This window comes from Homalodisca vitripennis, chromosome 8, assembly GCF_021130785.1.
Source record: "Homalodisca vitripennis isolate AUS2020 chromosome 8, UT_GWSS_2.1, whole genome shotgun sequence".
Taxonomy (NCBI): Eukaryota; Metazoa; Arthropoda; class Insecta; order Hemiptera; family Cicadellidae; genus Homalodisca; species Homalodisca vitripennis.
This window is the reverse complement of record NC_060214.1, coordinates 19,094,104-19,111,844: the sequence shown is the minus strand read 5'-3', so window position 1 is coordinate 19,111,844 and position 17,741 is coordinate 19,094,104. Positions and strand designations below refer to the sequence as shown.

The 17,741-nt window shown below is 35.4% G+C and overlaps 2 protein-coding genes across 11 annotated transcripts in view; one reads left to right on the top strand and one right to left on the bottom strand.

Annotated features, from left to right (window-relative positions):
- The window catches only part of LOC124367384, an 80,702-nt gene extending 63,756 nt beyond the window's left edge, over positions 1-16,946 (top strand). For 9 of the 10 annotated variants that reach the window (XM_046824154.1, XM_046824151.1, XM_046824152.1 and 6 more), the window contains one exon: positions 215-676. In XM_046824154.1, the coding sequence (XP_046680110.1) occupies positions 215-402 (188 nt within the window). In that variant the 3' untranslated portion in view covers positions 403-676. Of the gene's footprint in view, positions 1-214; positions 677-16,492 lie in introns of those variants that run through there. The other variant, XR_006922890.1, reaches the window with a different exon arrangement.
- The window catches only part of LOC124367387 (mitogen-activated protein kinase 1), a 317,508-nt gene continuing 301,182 nt past the window's right edge, over positions 1,416-17,741 (bottom strand). The window contains exons 7-9 of the mRNA XM_046824163.1: positions 16,499-16,687; positions 14,385-14,514; positions 1,416-6,161 (exon numbers count right to left, since the gene is read on the bottom strand). Of these exons, the coding sequence (XP_046680119.1) occupies positions 14,395-14,514; positions 16,499-16,687 (309 nt within the window). The 3' untranslated portion in view covers positions 1,416-6,161; positions 14,385-14,394. The remainder of the gene's footprint in view (positions 6,162-14,384; positions 14,515-16,498; positions 16,688-17,741) is intronic.

Genomic DNA, 17,741 nt, shown 5'->3' with positions numbered 1-17,741 from the left:
TGCAATTATTCTTATGAAGTGGTTTTGTGTTAGGTTCAATGATTGTATACTGTCAGCAGTCCCCCATTTTTCTATACCATAATTCAATTTAAAATGAATTAATGTAAAAAAATCAATATTTTGCCCTGTGAAAATAATATTCATTCACTCTCGGCTAGTCATGTATAATCATGTATCTACGTTTGTAATGAGTTTCACTTTGTTGATCTTGTAGAAGGTGACACTCCACATTCTGCGTATTGTATGGTGCTGGGGGGGATGTCCACGAAGCACAACTCTGCACTGGATAAAGTAGAGTGCTGGAACGTGCAAGATAACCAATGGATACCTGGTATTGCCCAGCTGCCTCAGCCACTCGCCGGACATGTTGCCCTTGCCTTGCCCTCGCATGTTATGGGCTGACTCGTTATCACCTGTCCCACACGTTGGGTCGATTCACCACAACTTCTACAGCAACTTCTGGAGTGAATGAAAATGCGGCAAAACCTTATTTTGGAAGAGGATACTTAACTCGTAAGTAAGGTAAGGCAACTAAGGTTTTTTACAAGAATCGGAATTTCTGTAAGATTACCGTCTCCTTTCACATGTGAGATTGGCTCGTATTGTGATAAATGATGACTCAATGTCTATACTATAAAATTATAATAAATAAAAATTTATACAAATATTTGATTAATTTTGTTTTGAATTTTCTTTAGCAAGCTCTTTTACACAGTGGTAATTGTATGGTGTTAAAATACTGGACATAAGAAATAGTTTTTAAGGTAGTAGACATCAATGGAGAATTGTCTTCAAGCAGTTTTTACTGTAAGCTTAGCTCAAGATGTACATCATTATAAAGGGGTTGTTTAGCAGAGATGAATGCTAAAGGGAAAAACCTGGTATCAGGTATTATAATAGAAAATTCTTATTTTTAGGTCGGGCTTTGGACTTTACTTGATGTACTCTCTGTTTTTAGAACAATTTATCAAAATGTATAATACTTTTTATATTAATTAAGCAATCACAGTTAATCTGAAATATGGTTATTATATATCATGATTGATAATCTGGAGTTGACTGTATTAAATGATTTTTAACAATTCTAAGAATCCTTTTTACAATTCAAATACTGTAAGACAGTGAACCTACAGTGAGAGGGTTCTGAGAGTTTATCTCCTCACACACACACCCCTTAATCCAGTATCTGGAATGTGGGGAGTTCATTTGAAGCTTCTGCCTCACCAACGTTTTTGGATCTCTTCCGACTAGCATGACTCCAAATTCCAGGAGTCAAGTCTGAGACAGCGTCAGATTCCACAGTAATAGGCAAGTGGAGCTAAACTCAACATTAACAAGACTGTGACTTTATACATTTCTCAACGTACAGCTGTTTTATACTACGAGAAAAATGGGTGTTTAAATGAGAAACAGGCGAGCATCCATTTGATATTTAATAAAAAAGTGATTTCAACACAGGTAATAGCACAACAATGTATTCTGATGTATAATAATAATAATACTGAACATGAAACCGAGAGTGACTTGGCGTAACCAGAGTGCACGTAACACCCTCAGGTAGCCCTTACAACTGGTAACAGGAGGTCTACATTAGAATACTATTCAACAGTGACTGGCAGACGGCAGACCTTGGCACCCGACTCAACGTTTGATACGAGCTACAGTATTGTCAACACAATGTTAAGCACAGTCGAATACGCCAAGAGATGTAAGAACGACTGAAAGCATGGTTAGAGAAGATGGGTGCAATGGCATTTAGTGAGACAAAAATAATATTACAAAGATACATTACTGCAGGAAGATTATTTTTGTGAAAGGAACAGACAAGGAAAGAAAAGTTCATTCAATATTTTAGGTATATACAGGGTACAGGGTTGACAAAAATAGAAGGAATGAAATGCTTAGAACAAACAGTTGAGAAAGATGCACTGGAAACTTAATCAATGTATTACAGGGTTAGTAAGAGTAAAAATATAATACCGGAGTGAAAAATGACACAACACCAAAGAAAGAAGTAAAGTGGAAAGATAGTTGTGAGAAGAAGAACAAAAGTTGCAGCGAGAGAGAGAAAGTAATAGCAATAACCACTAAAAGACAAAATAAGGATGAAATGGGATTAATGATAAAGGAAGGCAGGATCTGAGAAGGATGGTAAAGACTCGATAAGACAATACTGTGAAGAGGGGAGAAGAGTTGAAGAAAGAATGAAGAACACAAGTACGATGAAGGTAAAACAGCCGTGTTGAAATGCTGAACTTTCTATCTCTGTGTTGACAAAGTCCTGTACTAAACTACAGTTTTTGAATTTCACAACACTTGATTATCATTCAAGTGGCAATATAATTATGCATGTTGTAAATTTAACACTGGTTACAGAACAATCCTATAATATCAATTCAAAAGCTAATGTTTCACAAAACATGGAGATATTTTAGCGTAGTACAGGGGTGGTTAAACCAACGTTATGTAATACGATTCCGTGTACAGATTTTCATTCTTAGTCAAAGTTGAGTGCCATGGCTACGACTGCCAGAGTTGTAACATTGTATAAGAATAGCAAACACTACTCACTTTGAAATTACATAAAAGTTCTGTAATATGTAAAAATGTAAAATCGATAATAATATTGTAAGCTAAGTTTCCAGTAATTCCGAACAACACGCAGGAACTTTTAAAGTTTGATTGAGCTACGGAACCGAACAAAACCAACAAATTGTTGTACAGGACTAGATTTAAGTGGAATATAAGGTCAGAAATTGGAGCGTAACAAATTTTGAATCAAATCAAGCTTTTAAAATTCCTGAATGATTGTTACGCGATTACTGTTAGTAATGATAGTAACCACAGACTCCGATTACTATGCGTAAAAATAAGAGTTGTGGCAATTTTCATGTCCATCGAAAATGCCAAAGAAATCACATCTAGATGATGATAAATCACTAATTTATACAATTAATTACTATACCATAGAATAAGACCTTAAATGTACAATTACAAGAAAATATTCACAGAGTAACATATATAATGACAATTTTACTCTATGGAGAAATATGTTCAAACTTAGACACAATACATACTCTACCGATGCCACTGAAATTTATGTTGTGCTCAGTACACGCTAGAGTAACAAAAATCTAAAATATACATCACTGTGTACTTTAACGCCAGAGAAACAATGAACCATTTAAAAGAGGATCTGATAAGGATGAGTCCTGTCTTTAATTCCGACAGGTTCATATATTATATATCACACATGTGTACGAAAAATATAAACATTTCCCTAAATGTTTTCCTATTTGAGAGCGAATTAGGAGATGTATACAGAATAATATAACACGAGTAAAATGTGTTTATTTACATTTTATTGATTTGAAAGTATTTTTTGTCGCTTCTGAAAAGGCCAAGAACCGAGTTTGCTAGTTATATTTTTGCATCTAAAAGATATCAGGGTTTAAGTTAAAATTAACTGTAATAATTCTATAAATGAGATTAAATGTATATTTTAATTACAAATTTGATTTAACAGGGAAATAATGATTTTTGTTGAATAACGTAACACAATAAAACCTATTCAAACAACTTTCACCCAAAAATCAACACAACAACAGTGCACTGGGTATATCAGCTGGCTGTCAAGAAGATGACCTATTTATCAGACTCTAAAACTCTACTGTTGCAGTAAATCTAATAAACGACAACAGCAATGCACTTATGTGAAATATCAATTGATAACAATTTTTATGAAGGCAAAGTTTTTGAGAACAGTCATAATGTCTAATTAACTTCACTATTGAACATTTTATAAAGTGCTGATTTTATGATTTCATTTTTAATGGACAAGGTAGAAGTCGACTGTGTTGTACATTTAATAAATGCTTATTTATTATTTATAAAACTTACAACACTTATCAAAGGTTTTTATATTCAACTACACCGAGATTACGTGATTCGAGAGCCGACACAGTTGTCACGTGAGAATACAAAAAATTAAGGAACACTGAGAAGTTTCAATATTTTATTACTCATGAAATGTGATCATCGCAGAAATTCCTACATTAGACAGTAACAAGTCAAATACACAGACAAAACACGCGTAGAGAACACGTTGCGTACACTGTTTAAGAAAGAATTAAAAAAATTATTTATTCGCTTTTCCATTCTTTGACTTCATCCCGTGAACATACAAGAATTCCATTAAATACGTTTCAAATAAATCAATCATAAAATCATCAAGAAATACACTTTAGTGAAAAAATGGATTGTTTGGGTATTAAATTTGTTTTAAATAACATCAACAATCAAAGTCATAATTTAATTACACAATATTCAACAGTTTCCCGTAAAAGTGACCAAACATTGCAATGTGGTGCACAGATTAAATATGTGATGAAATTGACCAATAAAACACCTACTATTATTCAACAATCATTTTCCGATAAAAATGACAACATCACAATGGAGGGCGTACATTTAATTTTGTAATACCAACTGGCTAACAATTGTAATCAACATGTAATTCCAATATACTCAATAATTTCAATACTCAATATGAACTCCCAATGGAAACAATTGTAATATGGTACACAGATTAAATTTAACCATAACATTTTAATAATATAATACTAATTATTCAACAACATTTCCCAGTAAAACTTGGCCAACATTGTAATGTAGTGCAGAGTTAGTTACATTTGGTGATGAAATTGGACAATAAAAAAACAATAATAAAACTGCGTCTTCCAATCACATATCCAGTAAAACGTACCCGACATTGTAAAGTGATGCAAAGATTAAAATGTGCCCTGTCAAAGGTTACAGTAGCAGTGTATGTTGTGTATGCCAGCACCAAACACTGCAGCGTTCCGTAGTCAGAGTGTTGGAACAATGAAGACGACTCCGTGTCACAAACAACATTTCCCAGTCACAATTACCCAACATTTCAATGGGTGCACTAATGTCATTTGTTCAATTAAAAATTAGTAATTGAAAAAAATCAATGGTTGATGATAAACTAAATGTGCAACTGAATCCAGTATCTACTACACAATTTGTTCCGTAAATAAAATAAATCCCTTCTCTGTCATTCCAGCTTTTTTTGATAAAGGCAACAGATTGTTTTTGAAGAATTTTGCATCAATTATTAGTTTACTGTCTAACACTGTGTAAATGTTACATTTTTTCGTTATTCTTTAAAATCTTCAGATAGGACAATAAACATGTACAGTAAAGGAAGACATTTTTTCTGATCACTCGCTAAACGACTAACACAAGACATAACCTAGATAAGTAATCAACGGTATGCTACACTTTTTCCACATCTGTTCTAATGAGTAAATAATAAATAAATAGCCCCGCCTTCGCTTTGTTCGTCTCATGTCCGGTTCTAGAACTGGACAATTTACACCTAAATATACACATTTGTACAAATACTGACTTTTCCTACTTATCATCGTTAGGTGGCTGCAGCTGATTCCAAATCCGTGTAGGATTCACGTTTTAATATTTAAAAAAAATCCAAGTTAAAAACGATCGGATATAAAAATATAAATATTACAGTGTAAAGTTAGCTTTATGCAAAAATTTAATATTTTTTTGCTATGGAAGGCAAAAACAATTACACTAATCACCGAAGCAGTAACATGCACAGATATTCTTCGTAAAGCCTTAAACAAGAACCCAAGACTTAATGACAGTGCGATTCTTAAACGTTTGCAAGATCGGCTAGTGAACATTTTCAAGTATGATACAAACGTAGAACATCGATCGAGATTTGGAACCACTTGCTTCAAAATGCATTGTTTTCAAGTTAAAATTTTATGCACCTTTAAAAACTGTTAACAGCACTACCGATCTAACCCTAATTTACTACAACAACTGAGGAATGTACGACGGAAAACTAACCTTTGTCACACTAAACCCAAGTTATAACGAGACAAAATAAACAGCTAATGTGGATTTCCTGATATATATTGTTTTAATTAGGCCATTGAAATCACGTGGGTCGTGTTGTGATGGTAGGGGAGGGGAACGTAAGTCGCCCGACCGGGGCTAAATAACGTAACAATGGAAAATTACACTATACACATAGAGTCCAGTGGTGGGCACAGCGAACAAGAGGAGGTGAGAAGAAATGTAACAGACAACTGGAACCTTCTTGCGACCTGCAACGTAACACAAACAATGCATTACATTCATTATCAGTATATTGCTTAAATTATGCCTATGGGATTGTTCTTGATTGTTGCTTGGTTTATACTATATATATATATGATTGATTGATTGATTGATTGATATATATATATATATATATATATATATATATATATATATATATATATATATATATATATATATATATACAGGGTATTTACAAGAGGGTGTACCAACTTCTGTCGCTGATAGTACTCAGCAATCCAAACTAAAAATATCATATAACAATAGGTCCAGAAATGTCTTGTTTAACTGCTAACCACCATTTTGTACTTTTTATTAACAAATTATTATCTCTAAAAAAATTGTTATTTTCTTTAATGTTAACAAAATGATGCCCGTTGAAAATGCTCAATGTCAAATAACAAAAAAATCCAGTACAGTTATAAAACATTTACTATACACCAACTATTTGGATAAATTTATTGCAATTCCAATGGTACTTGTTTCAACCAAATCTGTTATTAAATAAGCGAGCTAAACTACTTTGCACAAGCCGGGGAGCAGGAAACATTTTATCTCTCTATAGGCACAACTGTATTACATCAGTTATAAAAAATGTACAAGATACCAACTATTTTGAAAATTTTATAACAATTCCAACAGTACTTTTTCTAATGAAATCCATCAATGCATAAGCGAGCATGGACACTTTAAAGTGGTTACACCATATAAACATAATTGGAGCCACAGAGGAAGATTCAGAAGATGTTGGTGCAGCTAAATATCAACTCAGATATAGATTGATTGCACTAGGAGTAATCATAATACAGTTATATAGATGGCTCTGGGAATAAGTAAGTATTTAAACATAATACAGTTATATAGATGGGGAATAAGTAAGTATGTAAACAATACAGTGATAGATGGCTCTGGAGATAAGTATGTATCTAAACGTCACACAGTGATAGATGGCTCTGGAGGTAAGTATGTATCTAAACATCACACAGTGATAGATGGCTCTGGAGGTAAGTATGTATCTAAACATCACACAGTGATAGATGGCTCTGGAGGTAAGTATGTATCTAAACATCACACAGTGATAGATGGCTCTGGAGGTAAGTATGTATCTAAACATCACGCAGTGATAGATGGCTCTGGAGGTATGTATGTATCTAAACATCACACAGTGATAGATGGCTCTGGAGGTAGGTATGTATCTAAACATCACACAGTGATAGATGGCTCTGGAGGTAAGTATGTATCTAAACATCACACAGTGATAGATGGCTCTGGAGGTAAGTATGTATCTAAACATCACACAGTGATAGATGGCTCTGGAGGTAAGTATGTATCTAAACATCACACAGTGATAGATGGCTCTGGAGGTAAGTATGTATCTAAACATCACACAGTGATAGATGGCTCTGGAAGTAAGTATGTATCTAAACATCACACAGTGATAGATGGCTCTGGAGGTAAGCATGTATCTAAACATCACACAGTGATAGATGGCTCTGGAGGTAAGTATGTATCTAAACATCACACAGTGATAGATGGCTTTGGGAATAAGTAAGTATGTAAACATAATACAGTTATATAGATGGGGAATAAGTATGTAAACAATACAGTGATAGATGGCTCTGGAGATAAGTATGTATCTAAACATCACACAGTGATAGATGGCTCTGGAGGTAAGTATGTATCTAAACATCACACAGTGATAGATGGCTCTGGAGGTAAGTATGTATCTAAACATCACACAGTGATAGATGGCTCTGGAGGTAAGTATGTATCTAAACATCACACAGTAATAGATGGCTCTGGAGGTAAGTATGTATCTAAACATCACACAGTGATAGATGGCTCTGGAGGTATGTATGTATCTAAACATCACACAGTGATAGATGGCTCTGGAGGTAAGTATGTATCTAAACATCACACAGTGATAGATGGCTCTGGAGGTAAGTATGTATCTAAACATCACACAGTGATAGATGGCTCTGGAGGTAAGTATGTATCTAAACATAACACAGGAATAGATGGCTCTGGAGGTATGTATGTATCTAAACATCACACAGTGATAGATGGCTCTGGAGGTAAGTATGTATCTAAACATCACACAGTGATAGATGGCTCTGGAGGTAAGTATGTATCTAAACATCACACAGTGATAGATGGCTCTGGAGGTAAGTATGTATCTAAACATCACACAGTGATAGATGGCTCTGGAGGTAAGTATGTATCTAAACATCACACAGTGATAGATGGCTCTGGGAATAAGTAAGTATGTAAACATAATACAGTTATATAGATGGGGGAATAAGTAAGTATGTAAACAATACAGTGATAGATGGCTCTGGAGATAAGTATGTATCTAAACATCACACAGTGATAGATGGCTCTGGAGGTATGTATGTATCTAAACATCACACAGTGATGGATGGCTCTGGAGGTAAGTATGTATCTAAACATCACACAGTGATGGATGGCTCTGGAGGTAAGTATGTATCTAAACATCACACAGTGATAGATGGATGGCTTTGGAGGTAAGTATGTATCTAAACATCACACAGTGATAGATGGCTCTGGAGGTAAGTATGTATCTAAACATCACACAGTGATAGATGGCTCTGGAGGTAAGTATGTATCTAAACATCACGCAGTGATAGATGGCTCTGGAGGTAAGTATGTATCTAAACATCACACAGTGATAGATGACTCTGGAGGTATGTATGTATCTAAACATCACACAGTGATAGATGGCTCTGGAGGTAAGTATGTATCTAAACATCACACAGTGATAGATGCCTCTGGAGGTAAGCATGTATCTAAACATCACACAGTGATAGATGGCTCTGGAGGTAAGTATGTATCTAAACATCACACAGTGATAGATGGTTCTGGAAGATCACACAGTGATAGATGGTTCTGGAGGTAAGTATGTATCTAAACATCACGCAGTGATAGATGACTCTGGAGGTATGTATGTATCTAAACATCACACAGTGATAGATGGCTCTGGAGGTAAGTATGTATCTAAACATCACACAGTGATAGATGGCTCTGGAGGTAAGCATGTATCTAAACATCACACAGTGATAGATGGCTCTGGAGGTAAGTATGTATCTAAACATCACGCAGTGATAGATGGCTCTGGAGGTAAGTATGTATCTAAACATCACACAGTGATAGATGGCTCTGGAGGTAAGTATGTATCTAAACATCACACAGAGACAGATGGCTCTGGAGGTAAGTATGTATCTAAACATCACACAGTGATAGATGGCTCTGGGAATAAGTAAGTATGTAAACATAATACAGTTATATAGATGGGGAATAAGTAAGTATGTAAACAATACAGTGATAGATGGCTCTGGAGATAAGTATGTATCTAAACATCACACAGTGATAGATGGCTCTGGAGGTAAGTATGTATCTAAACATCACACAGTGATAGATGGCTCTGGAGGTAAGTATGTATCTAAACATCACACAGTGATGGATGGCTCTGGAGGTAAGTATGTATCTAAACATCACACAGTGATAGATGGCTCTAATGTAAGTATGTATCTAAACATCACACAGTGATAGATGGCTCTGGAGGTATGTATGTATCTAAACATCACACAGTGATAGATGGCTCTGAAGGTGAGGTAAGTATGTATCTAAACATCACACAGTGATAGATGGCTCTGGAGGTAAGTATGTATCTAAACATCACGCAGTGATAGATGGCTCTGGAGGTATGTATGTATCTAAACATCACACAGTGATAGATGGCTCTGGAGGTAAGTATGTATCGAAACATCACACAGTGATAGATGGCTCTGGAGGTAAGTATGTATCTAAACATCACACAGTGATAGATGGTTCTGGAGGTAAGTATGTATCTAAACATCACGCAGTGATAGATGGCTCTGGAGGTAAGTATGTATCTAAACATCACGCAGTGATAGATGGCTCTGGAGGTAAGTATGTATCTAAACATCACGCAGTGATAGATGACTCTGGAGGTATGTATGTATCTAAACATCACACAGTGATAGATGGCTCTGGAGGTAAGTATGTATCTAAACATCACACAGAGATAGATGGCTCTGGAGGTAAGTATGTATCTAAACATCACACAGTGATAGATGGCTCTGGGAATAAGTATGTAAACATAATACAGTTATATAGATGGGGAATAAGTAAGTATGTAAACAATACAGTGATAGATGGCTCTGGAGATAAGTATGTATCTAAACATCACACAGTGATAGATGGCTCTGGAGGTAAGTATGTATCTAAACATCACACAGTGATAGATGGCTCTGGAGGTAAGTATGTATCTAAACATCACGCAGTGATAGATGGCTCTGGAGGTTAGTATGTATCTAAACATCACACAGTGATAGATGGTTCTGGAGGTAAGTATGTATCTAAACATCACACAGTGATAGATGGCTCTGGAGGTAAGTACAGTGTCGCTAGAAAGTTTAGGGACACCTGTCTGAAAGAGAAATGTTACAGTTGGCCCTAAACTAACTAATTTCTCAATGCTATTGATTGTTGGCTGTTTTTAAGGACATCAATTCAAGTTTTTATTCAAAATTTCAATATTTTATCTCCAAAAATGTGGAAGAAGCATGCATTAATGTATTTTAAGGAACTGCCAAAAAAACCTTGTTTTTTAGATATTTTATTTTTATAACTTCTTAACGGCTTGCCATATTGTAATGAAACTTGCACAGTACTTTTATTATAATATGATGATCATTTAAAAAAATATGTCATGTTACAAATAAATTTTGTACTCAACTGGTCAGGGTACAAATAAAATTTTATTTTCGAACATTTTATAACAAAAAATATGAGTTTTAATTTCGCTTCTACAAGTAGACGCCTTCATTTACAGACATGCGGTCTGCACGTCATTGTTCCTCTGGCGGTTGTTTTGTGAAACAAGCCTGCGCGCGCATTCCACACTGCCATTGTGACAGTTGTACTGCAATCTTCTTTGTGATTTGTTTATTTCGCTGTTTTGTGAAAGTTAAAGCTGTGATTATGGGCCGCTCATCTGTGTCCGAGGACATTAAATGGCAAGTTATCGGTATGTATAAAACCGGTAGTTCATACCGAACAATTGCATCCAAGTTACATGTGTCTAAAACATGTGTTGAAAATACAGTGCGACGTTTTAACCTAGCCGGTACCGTGATTGATGCCCCGCGGAGTGGTAGGCCACGTAAAACCACGCCTCGGCAGGATCGTAAGCTACTCGTGATGAGCAAAAAGGACCGAAATACAAGTGCACCTGATTTACTAAGCAGCATGAAACAAGATGATGATCGTTACAATGTGAGTGTAGCAACTGTGAGTTCCAGACTTAGAGATGCAGGTATGAAATCATTTTACGCTATCCGCAAACCTTTGTTAAATGACAAGGCCAAAAAGACACGCCAAGTTTGGTGCAAGGCTCGATTAGGGTGGACAAAAGATGCTTGGCGGCGTGTTTTGTTTTCTGATGAAAGCCGTTTTGAACTATTTCCAAGGCGCAGAGTTAGGGTACGACGTACCAATACTGAAAAATTTCTACCAGCATGTGTAGCGCCTGCAGTTCAGGCCGGTGGCGAAGCAGTAATGATATGGGGTTGCATTTCAAGTGAGGGTCCTGGGGAGCTTCAGTTCGTTGAAGGCACAATGAACAGTATTAAATATTGTCAAACTCTAGAAGAATTCATGTTACCATCTGCCAATAAATTGCTTGGTGAAAATTACATCTTTCAACAAGACAATGCACCGTGCCACAAATCAAGACACACACAAGAATGGTTCAGTAATCATGATGTTGAGGTTCTGAAGTGGCCACCACGAAGCCCGGATCTTAATCCGATAGAAAATTTATGGAATACCATGGCCAGTCGTCTAGCGAAGAACAAACCCAAGAACAAAGCTGAACTGAAGTTCATGTTGGCACAGATATGGCGGAGTATCAAGAAGGAAGACTGTCTGACACTCATTGATTCGATGCCAAAACGGATCAAAGAATGTTATAAAGCTAATGGAGGACCTATTGATTACTGATTTGTATGTATTCATGTCCATTTTACTATTTTGTATAATTTAAATATTTGTTTCCATTAAAAACAAACTTTTGTCAGAAATTTGTGTTTTTTTTAAGCCTGTCCCTAAACTTTTTAGCGACACTGTATGTATCTAAACATCACACAGTGATAGATGGCTCTGGAGGTAAGTATGTATCTAAACATCACACAGTGATAGATGGCTCTGGAGGTAAGTATGTATCTAAACATCACACAGTGATAGATGGCTCTGGGAATAAGTAAGTATGTAAACATAATACAGTTATATAGATGGGGAATAAGTAAGTATGTAAACATAATACAGTTATATAGATGGGGAATAAGTAAGTATGTAAACAATACAGTGATAGATGGCTCTGGAGATAAGTATGTATCTAAACATCACACAGTGATAGATGGCTCTGGAGGTAAGTATGTATCTAAACATCACACAGTGATAGATGGCTCTGGAGGTAAGTATGTATCTAAACATCACACAGTGATAGATGGCTCTGGAGGTAAGCATGTATCTAAACATCACACAGTGATAGATGGCTCTGGAGGTAAGTATGTATCTAAACATCACGCAGTGATAGATGGCTCTGGAGGTAAGTATGTATCTAAACATCACACAGTGATAGATGACTCTGGAGGTATGTATGTATCTAAACATCACACAGTGATAGATGGCTCTGGAGGTAAGTATGTATCTAAACATCACACAGTGATAGATGGCTCTGGGAATAAGTAAGTATGTAAACATAATACAGTTATATATAGATGGCTCTGGGAATAAATAAGTATGTAAACAATACAGTGATATATGGCTCTGGAGATAAGTATGTATCTAAACATCACACAGTGATAGATGGCTCTGGAGGTAAGTATGTATCTAAACATCACACAGTGATAAATGGCTCTGGAAGTATGTAAAAAATATAGTATGTCTGTATTAGAGCAGGATATATTACCTTGATATGCAATCTCGTGGTGTCATAAACTAAATACAAAAGTAAAATTTGGTTATAATACATAAGTAAATAAAGCAAAATTCATAGACCAACTCGGGAAAACAACATTTAATGCATCCAAACAAATTTCATATAACTGTTCAAAATTACGACAATGAGTTGTTAGTAAATCTGTTAAATACAACAATCATCTGATTATTAATCAACAGTCAAACAACATTAATAACTTGATTAGTGTATTTCAAGTGAGGAATGGCACTCAGTATTATTTGTCATAGTATAATAAACTTGATATCAAATTGTTCATCTAAAATTAACCCTCTTCAGTACAAGAGGCCCAAATCGACTCGCTGGCCAAACCACACCTCCCATATAAATGGTCCGAATCGGTTTGCCTTGCAGAACATTTCCCTGTTCTTCTTTTATTTTTCTCCTGCTTGTTTAAGTTACTGCAAGTGATTATTTGCTGTTATATTTCAGTATCGTCGCGAACATAGCGAGTTCAAGTCGTAACATTAGTTGCAGCAAAATAGATCGTGAATTAACAGTTTCAACATAAGTCAATGTTAAAAGTATGCTGTTTTGAAATTATTTTATTTTGTACTTTGGAACTTTAACATTAAGAATAAAACAGTTACTTCACAAATGGAAACGAAAAATTTTTTATTTATCACCTTAGGAAATACCTCTAAAATGCATTGTGGTACTTTAGTCAGTGTTAGTTGTGAAGGCACGTTTTTAAGCTTTAAAACCATACTAAAAACATTATTTTAGCTTTTGTAAGTAAAAAGTTAACCTATGTGTTTTACTTGAGCAGTGGGATAAATAGGTATTGCTACAGGCACATCGTCACTACTTAATGCGTACGGAACTATATTTCACTACCCTATATATTTGTAATAAAACCTCCCATTTTTAAGTTACTACAGTTTGAAAATGTTATACAGATGCCATTTTGAAACAATATGATATTTTTCTGAAGCTTCATTTCAAAACATTTCTTAATAAGATTTGACATTTTGGAAAGTTTGAATTTTATACCTTTATAAAAAAAAACAAACTGTAAACTAGGCAATATAGGACTATACTTTATGCAACATTTCTTACTTATTTTGACCTGACAAATCAATTAGTGAAGTTTTATGGAGTAATTTAAGGACACTCTGTATAATGAATGGTCTAGTCCCATGGTTACCTGAGTCACACTAGATATTCTGATCCCTCTGCTTGAAGGTCACAGTCTCCTCGAAGATGAACTGTTTTAAAGTTTCCTTTGGTAAGTCGTCCAACTCCATAGAAAACCTGAACGGTTCCTCTGCCACTGGCTGAAAACAATCAATCGCGTTAAATGATTTTACTCAATATATATATATATATATACAGGGTGACCATTAAGTCTTAGGACGACTTTATAACTTTTAAACGACAAGAGATATCACAACCAAATTTGGTATACCGTTACTGGAAATTGTAAGCTACTTTTCTGTGTACATGGTGGTCAGATTTCACCTTTGGGGGACGGCCCGTCGGGGGTTATAAGAAAATCTTTAATGACAGCCTATGTTGAGTTGTACATCATTTTAAAGGTCTAGTTGAAATGAAAACAATGCCACAAACCGGACTTCAAAAGGTTGATCCAGTAGGAAGAAATCACTGTTCAAAGTTAAAAAAATGTTAAATACCATTATTACATAAGAAATAACTAATACTGTAGCTGTTAGAAGTTAAGGGGAATACTTAGTGAACTCATTTAAAAGTAGATGTTCAAAATGTTTCCTTTCGGCCGTCTGACAATGTGCTAACCGGTTATAAAAGCCGGCTACTGCATTTTGTATGTATTCTCGTGGAATAGGTTGAGCTTCATGTGATATCCTATGTCTGAGTTCGTTCAGATCTGTAGGCTGAGTTCAATACACTTTGTCCTTAACGTAGCCCAATAGGAAGTAGTCAAGCGGAGTTAGGTCAGGGGAACGAGCCGGCCACTCAATCACACCACGTCTTCCAATCCACCGGTGTGGGAATCTAAGCCTACATATTCTGTTTTATCGCTGGAGTACCAAAAATATCTTAGGCTAAAACCAGTAACTATTAATGTTTTTTCCTCTTTGTTGTAATTGTGGTTTGATTTTTTTGTACATAATGAGTCCAAATTGTCATTAATTTTTGGCCAAAATGAACATTTACAGTTAAAAATTACACTTTAACTGTATGACCGACACAAATTAGATGTGGGATACTTTGTTTTTGTGGTTGGTAGTAAACAACACAGCTGCTTGTGTGTAGTGTGTTGCAGGCCTACAAAGTTTCAACGCGTATTTGTGAACTGAGTGTTTGTTGTGTTTTATGTGTTATGCAATTTTAACTACAAAAATGAAGCCATTCAGCGGATTTAATTTTACATTGTAGTCTGGTGATGGATGATATCCGAAAAGGGGCATTACCAATGAAGTTGAATGTTTATTGCATTTAACAATCGATTCAATTACTTTCTGCATGTTTCTTCCACAAAAAAACTTAAGCAATCAGAAAAGCCGTGGTGAATAAAGGTCCCTACTGCCTAAGGTTTTGAGGTTTTAATACACAATTTTTATCAAAGATCAAATTCATATACAGATTTGAAATTATTTTTCAGAAATATTGATAAAATTAACTAGAAAGTAATTCAAATTGTAAAAAAAATTTAAAAGCAGTGACAATTTTTTTTTAATGATTGGAAAATTATTGCTAAATCTTTGAAAACCACAAGTTTTAAAAGTAATATCAAACCGATTAAAGTTGAAAATAACATAATTAGAAATTCTCAAATAGTGATAAATGAATTCAGTAAGTACTATTCATCTGTAGCATAATCAAATGTATCGCTCCTAAGTATCTATCGCCTTCTTGTTTGTTACAATATTATTGCCGTTACATCCATGTGTCTGACTCCTGTGTCCGAGAATGAAGTGATCTGCATCATATAGAGACTAAAATAAAAGAAAACTTTTTACATACATGAAATGTCAGTGTGGTTGTTTAAAAATGGTGTTTCAGGCATATATTGATGCCACTTACCAAATTGATTAATCTCTCTAATTTTAAACTTCCCATGTCTTCTAAAAACATCTAAAGTGATTCCATTTTCAAAAAGGGGCGATGGTGTTTCGACCAGTATATGTAGACCTATTTCAATCTTTCCTGTTTTCAGCAACAATTTTCAAAACGTTGAGGGATGAAAGGTTGAGGGTTAAAAATAATTCACCCTTAACAATTAACCCCTACAATTAGTTCACCTTGTAAAATTTGATTTTATCTATTTCACAGACTGACCTCATCAGCAGGGTCGTAGTACTGCTCCAGGTAGGGGTGTGCGAGAGCATCCTCTACCACTATGCGGTTGTGAGGGTTGAATGTCAGCATCTTGTCTAGCAGGTCCAGGGCTTTGGAGTCAGCATTGGGGTAAAGTCTGGTCCACGGGACCTTGGGCTTGAACGGCAAGGACTGCAGGTAACTTCTGGCCTGCAGTGGACATATCATCATTGTAACATTCAACCACTGCAATGTGAGAGAATATTGCACATTTAACAATTAAAAGTGACAACTTACCTTTTGATTTTTTCTTCCATTACAAATAAACATATTAGATGTTTTACTATACAATAAAATCTATTAATAGGCACATATAGTACATGATTTGAAAGGAGCAACAGACTTGAAGATAGAGGAAATTATGAAGATAAGCATGTAAAATCCATGTTCCAATAAAAAATTCATGTGATGACAAGAATTTTTATTAAAGATCCTAACACGCTATGACATAAAATAGCTTGTTGGACAACTGATTGGTAAACATATAGCACAAATTTCAGATATATAACTAACTCTTTTAGTATAGAGCCCACAATCTAGATATCCAAGTCACCTTCTCATTCACTGATGATTCATTCCAAGTTCTAACACACCCAGGATGTGATTTGCCTGGTCCTGAGCAGTGCTCAACCATGGAATATTAGTTGCTTGGACAATATCTCTATCAGGATATGGTCCAAATTCCAGATATCTAACTCACCTTCTCATTGATGATGCATTCCAAGTCCTCCTGAGTCGGAGATCCTAACACACCCAGAATGTGATTTACCTGGTCCTGAGCAGTGCTCAACCATGGAATATTAGTTGCTTGGACAATATCTCTATCAGGATATGGTCCAAATTCCAGATATCTAACTCACCTTCTCATTGATGATGCATTCCAAGTCCTCCTGAGTCGGAGATCCTAACACACCCAGAATGTGATTTACCTGGTCCTGAGCAGTGCTCAACCATGGAATATTAGTTGCTTGGACAATATCTCTATCAGGATATGGTCCAAATTCCAGATATCTAACTCACCTTCTCATTGATGATGCATTCCAAGTCCTCCTGAGTCGGAGATCCTAACACACCCAGAATGTGATTTACCTGGTCCTGAGCAGTGCTCAACCATGGAATATTAGTTGCTTGGACAATATCTCTATCAGGATATGGTCCAAATTCCAGATATCTAACTCACCTTCTCATTGATGATGCATTCCAA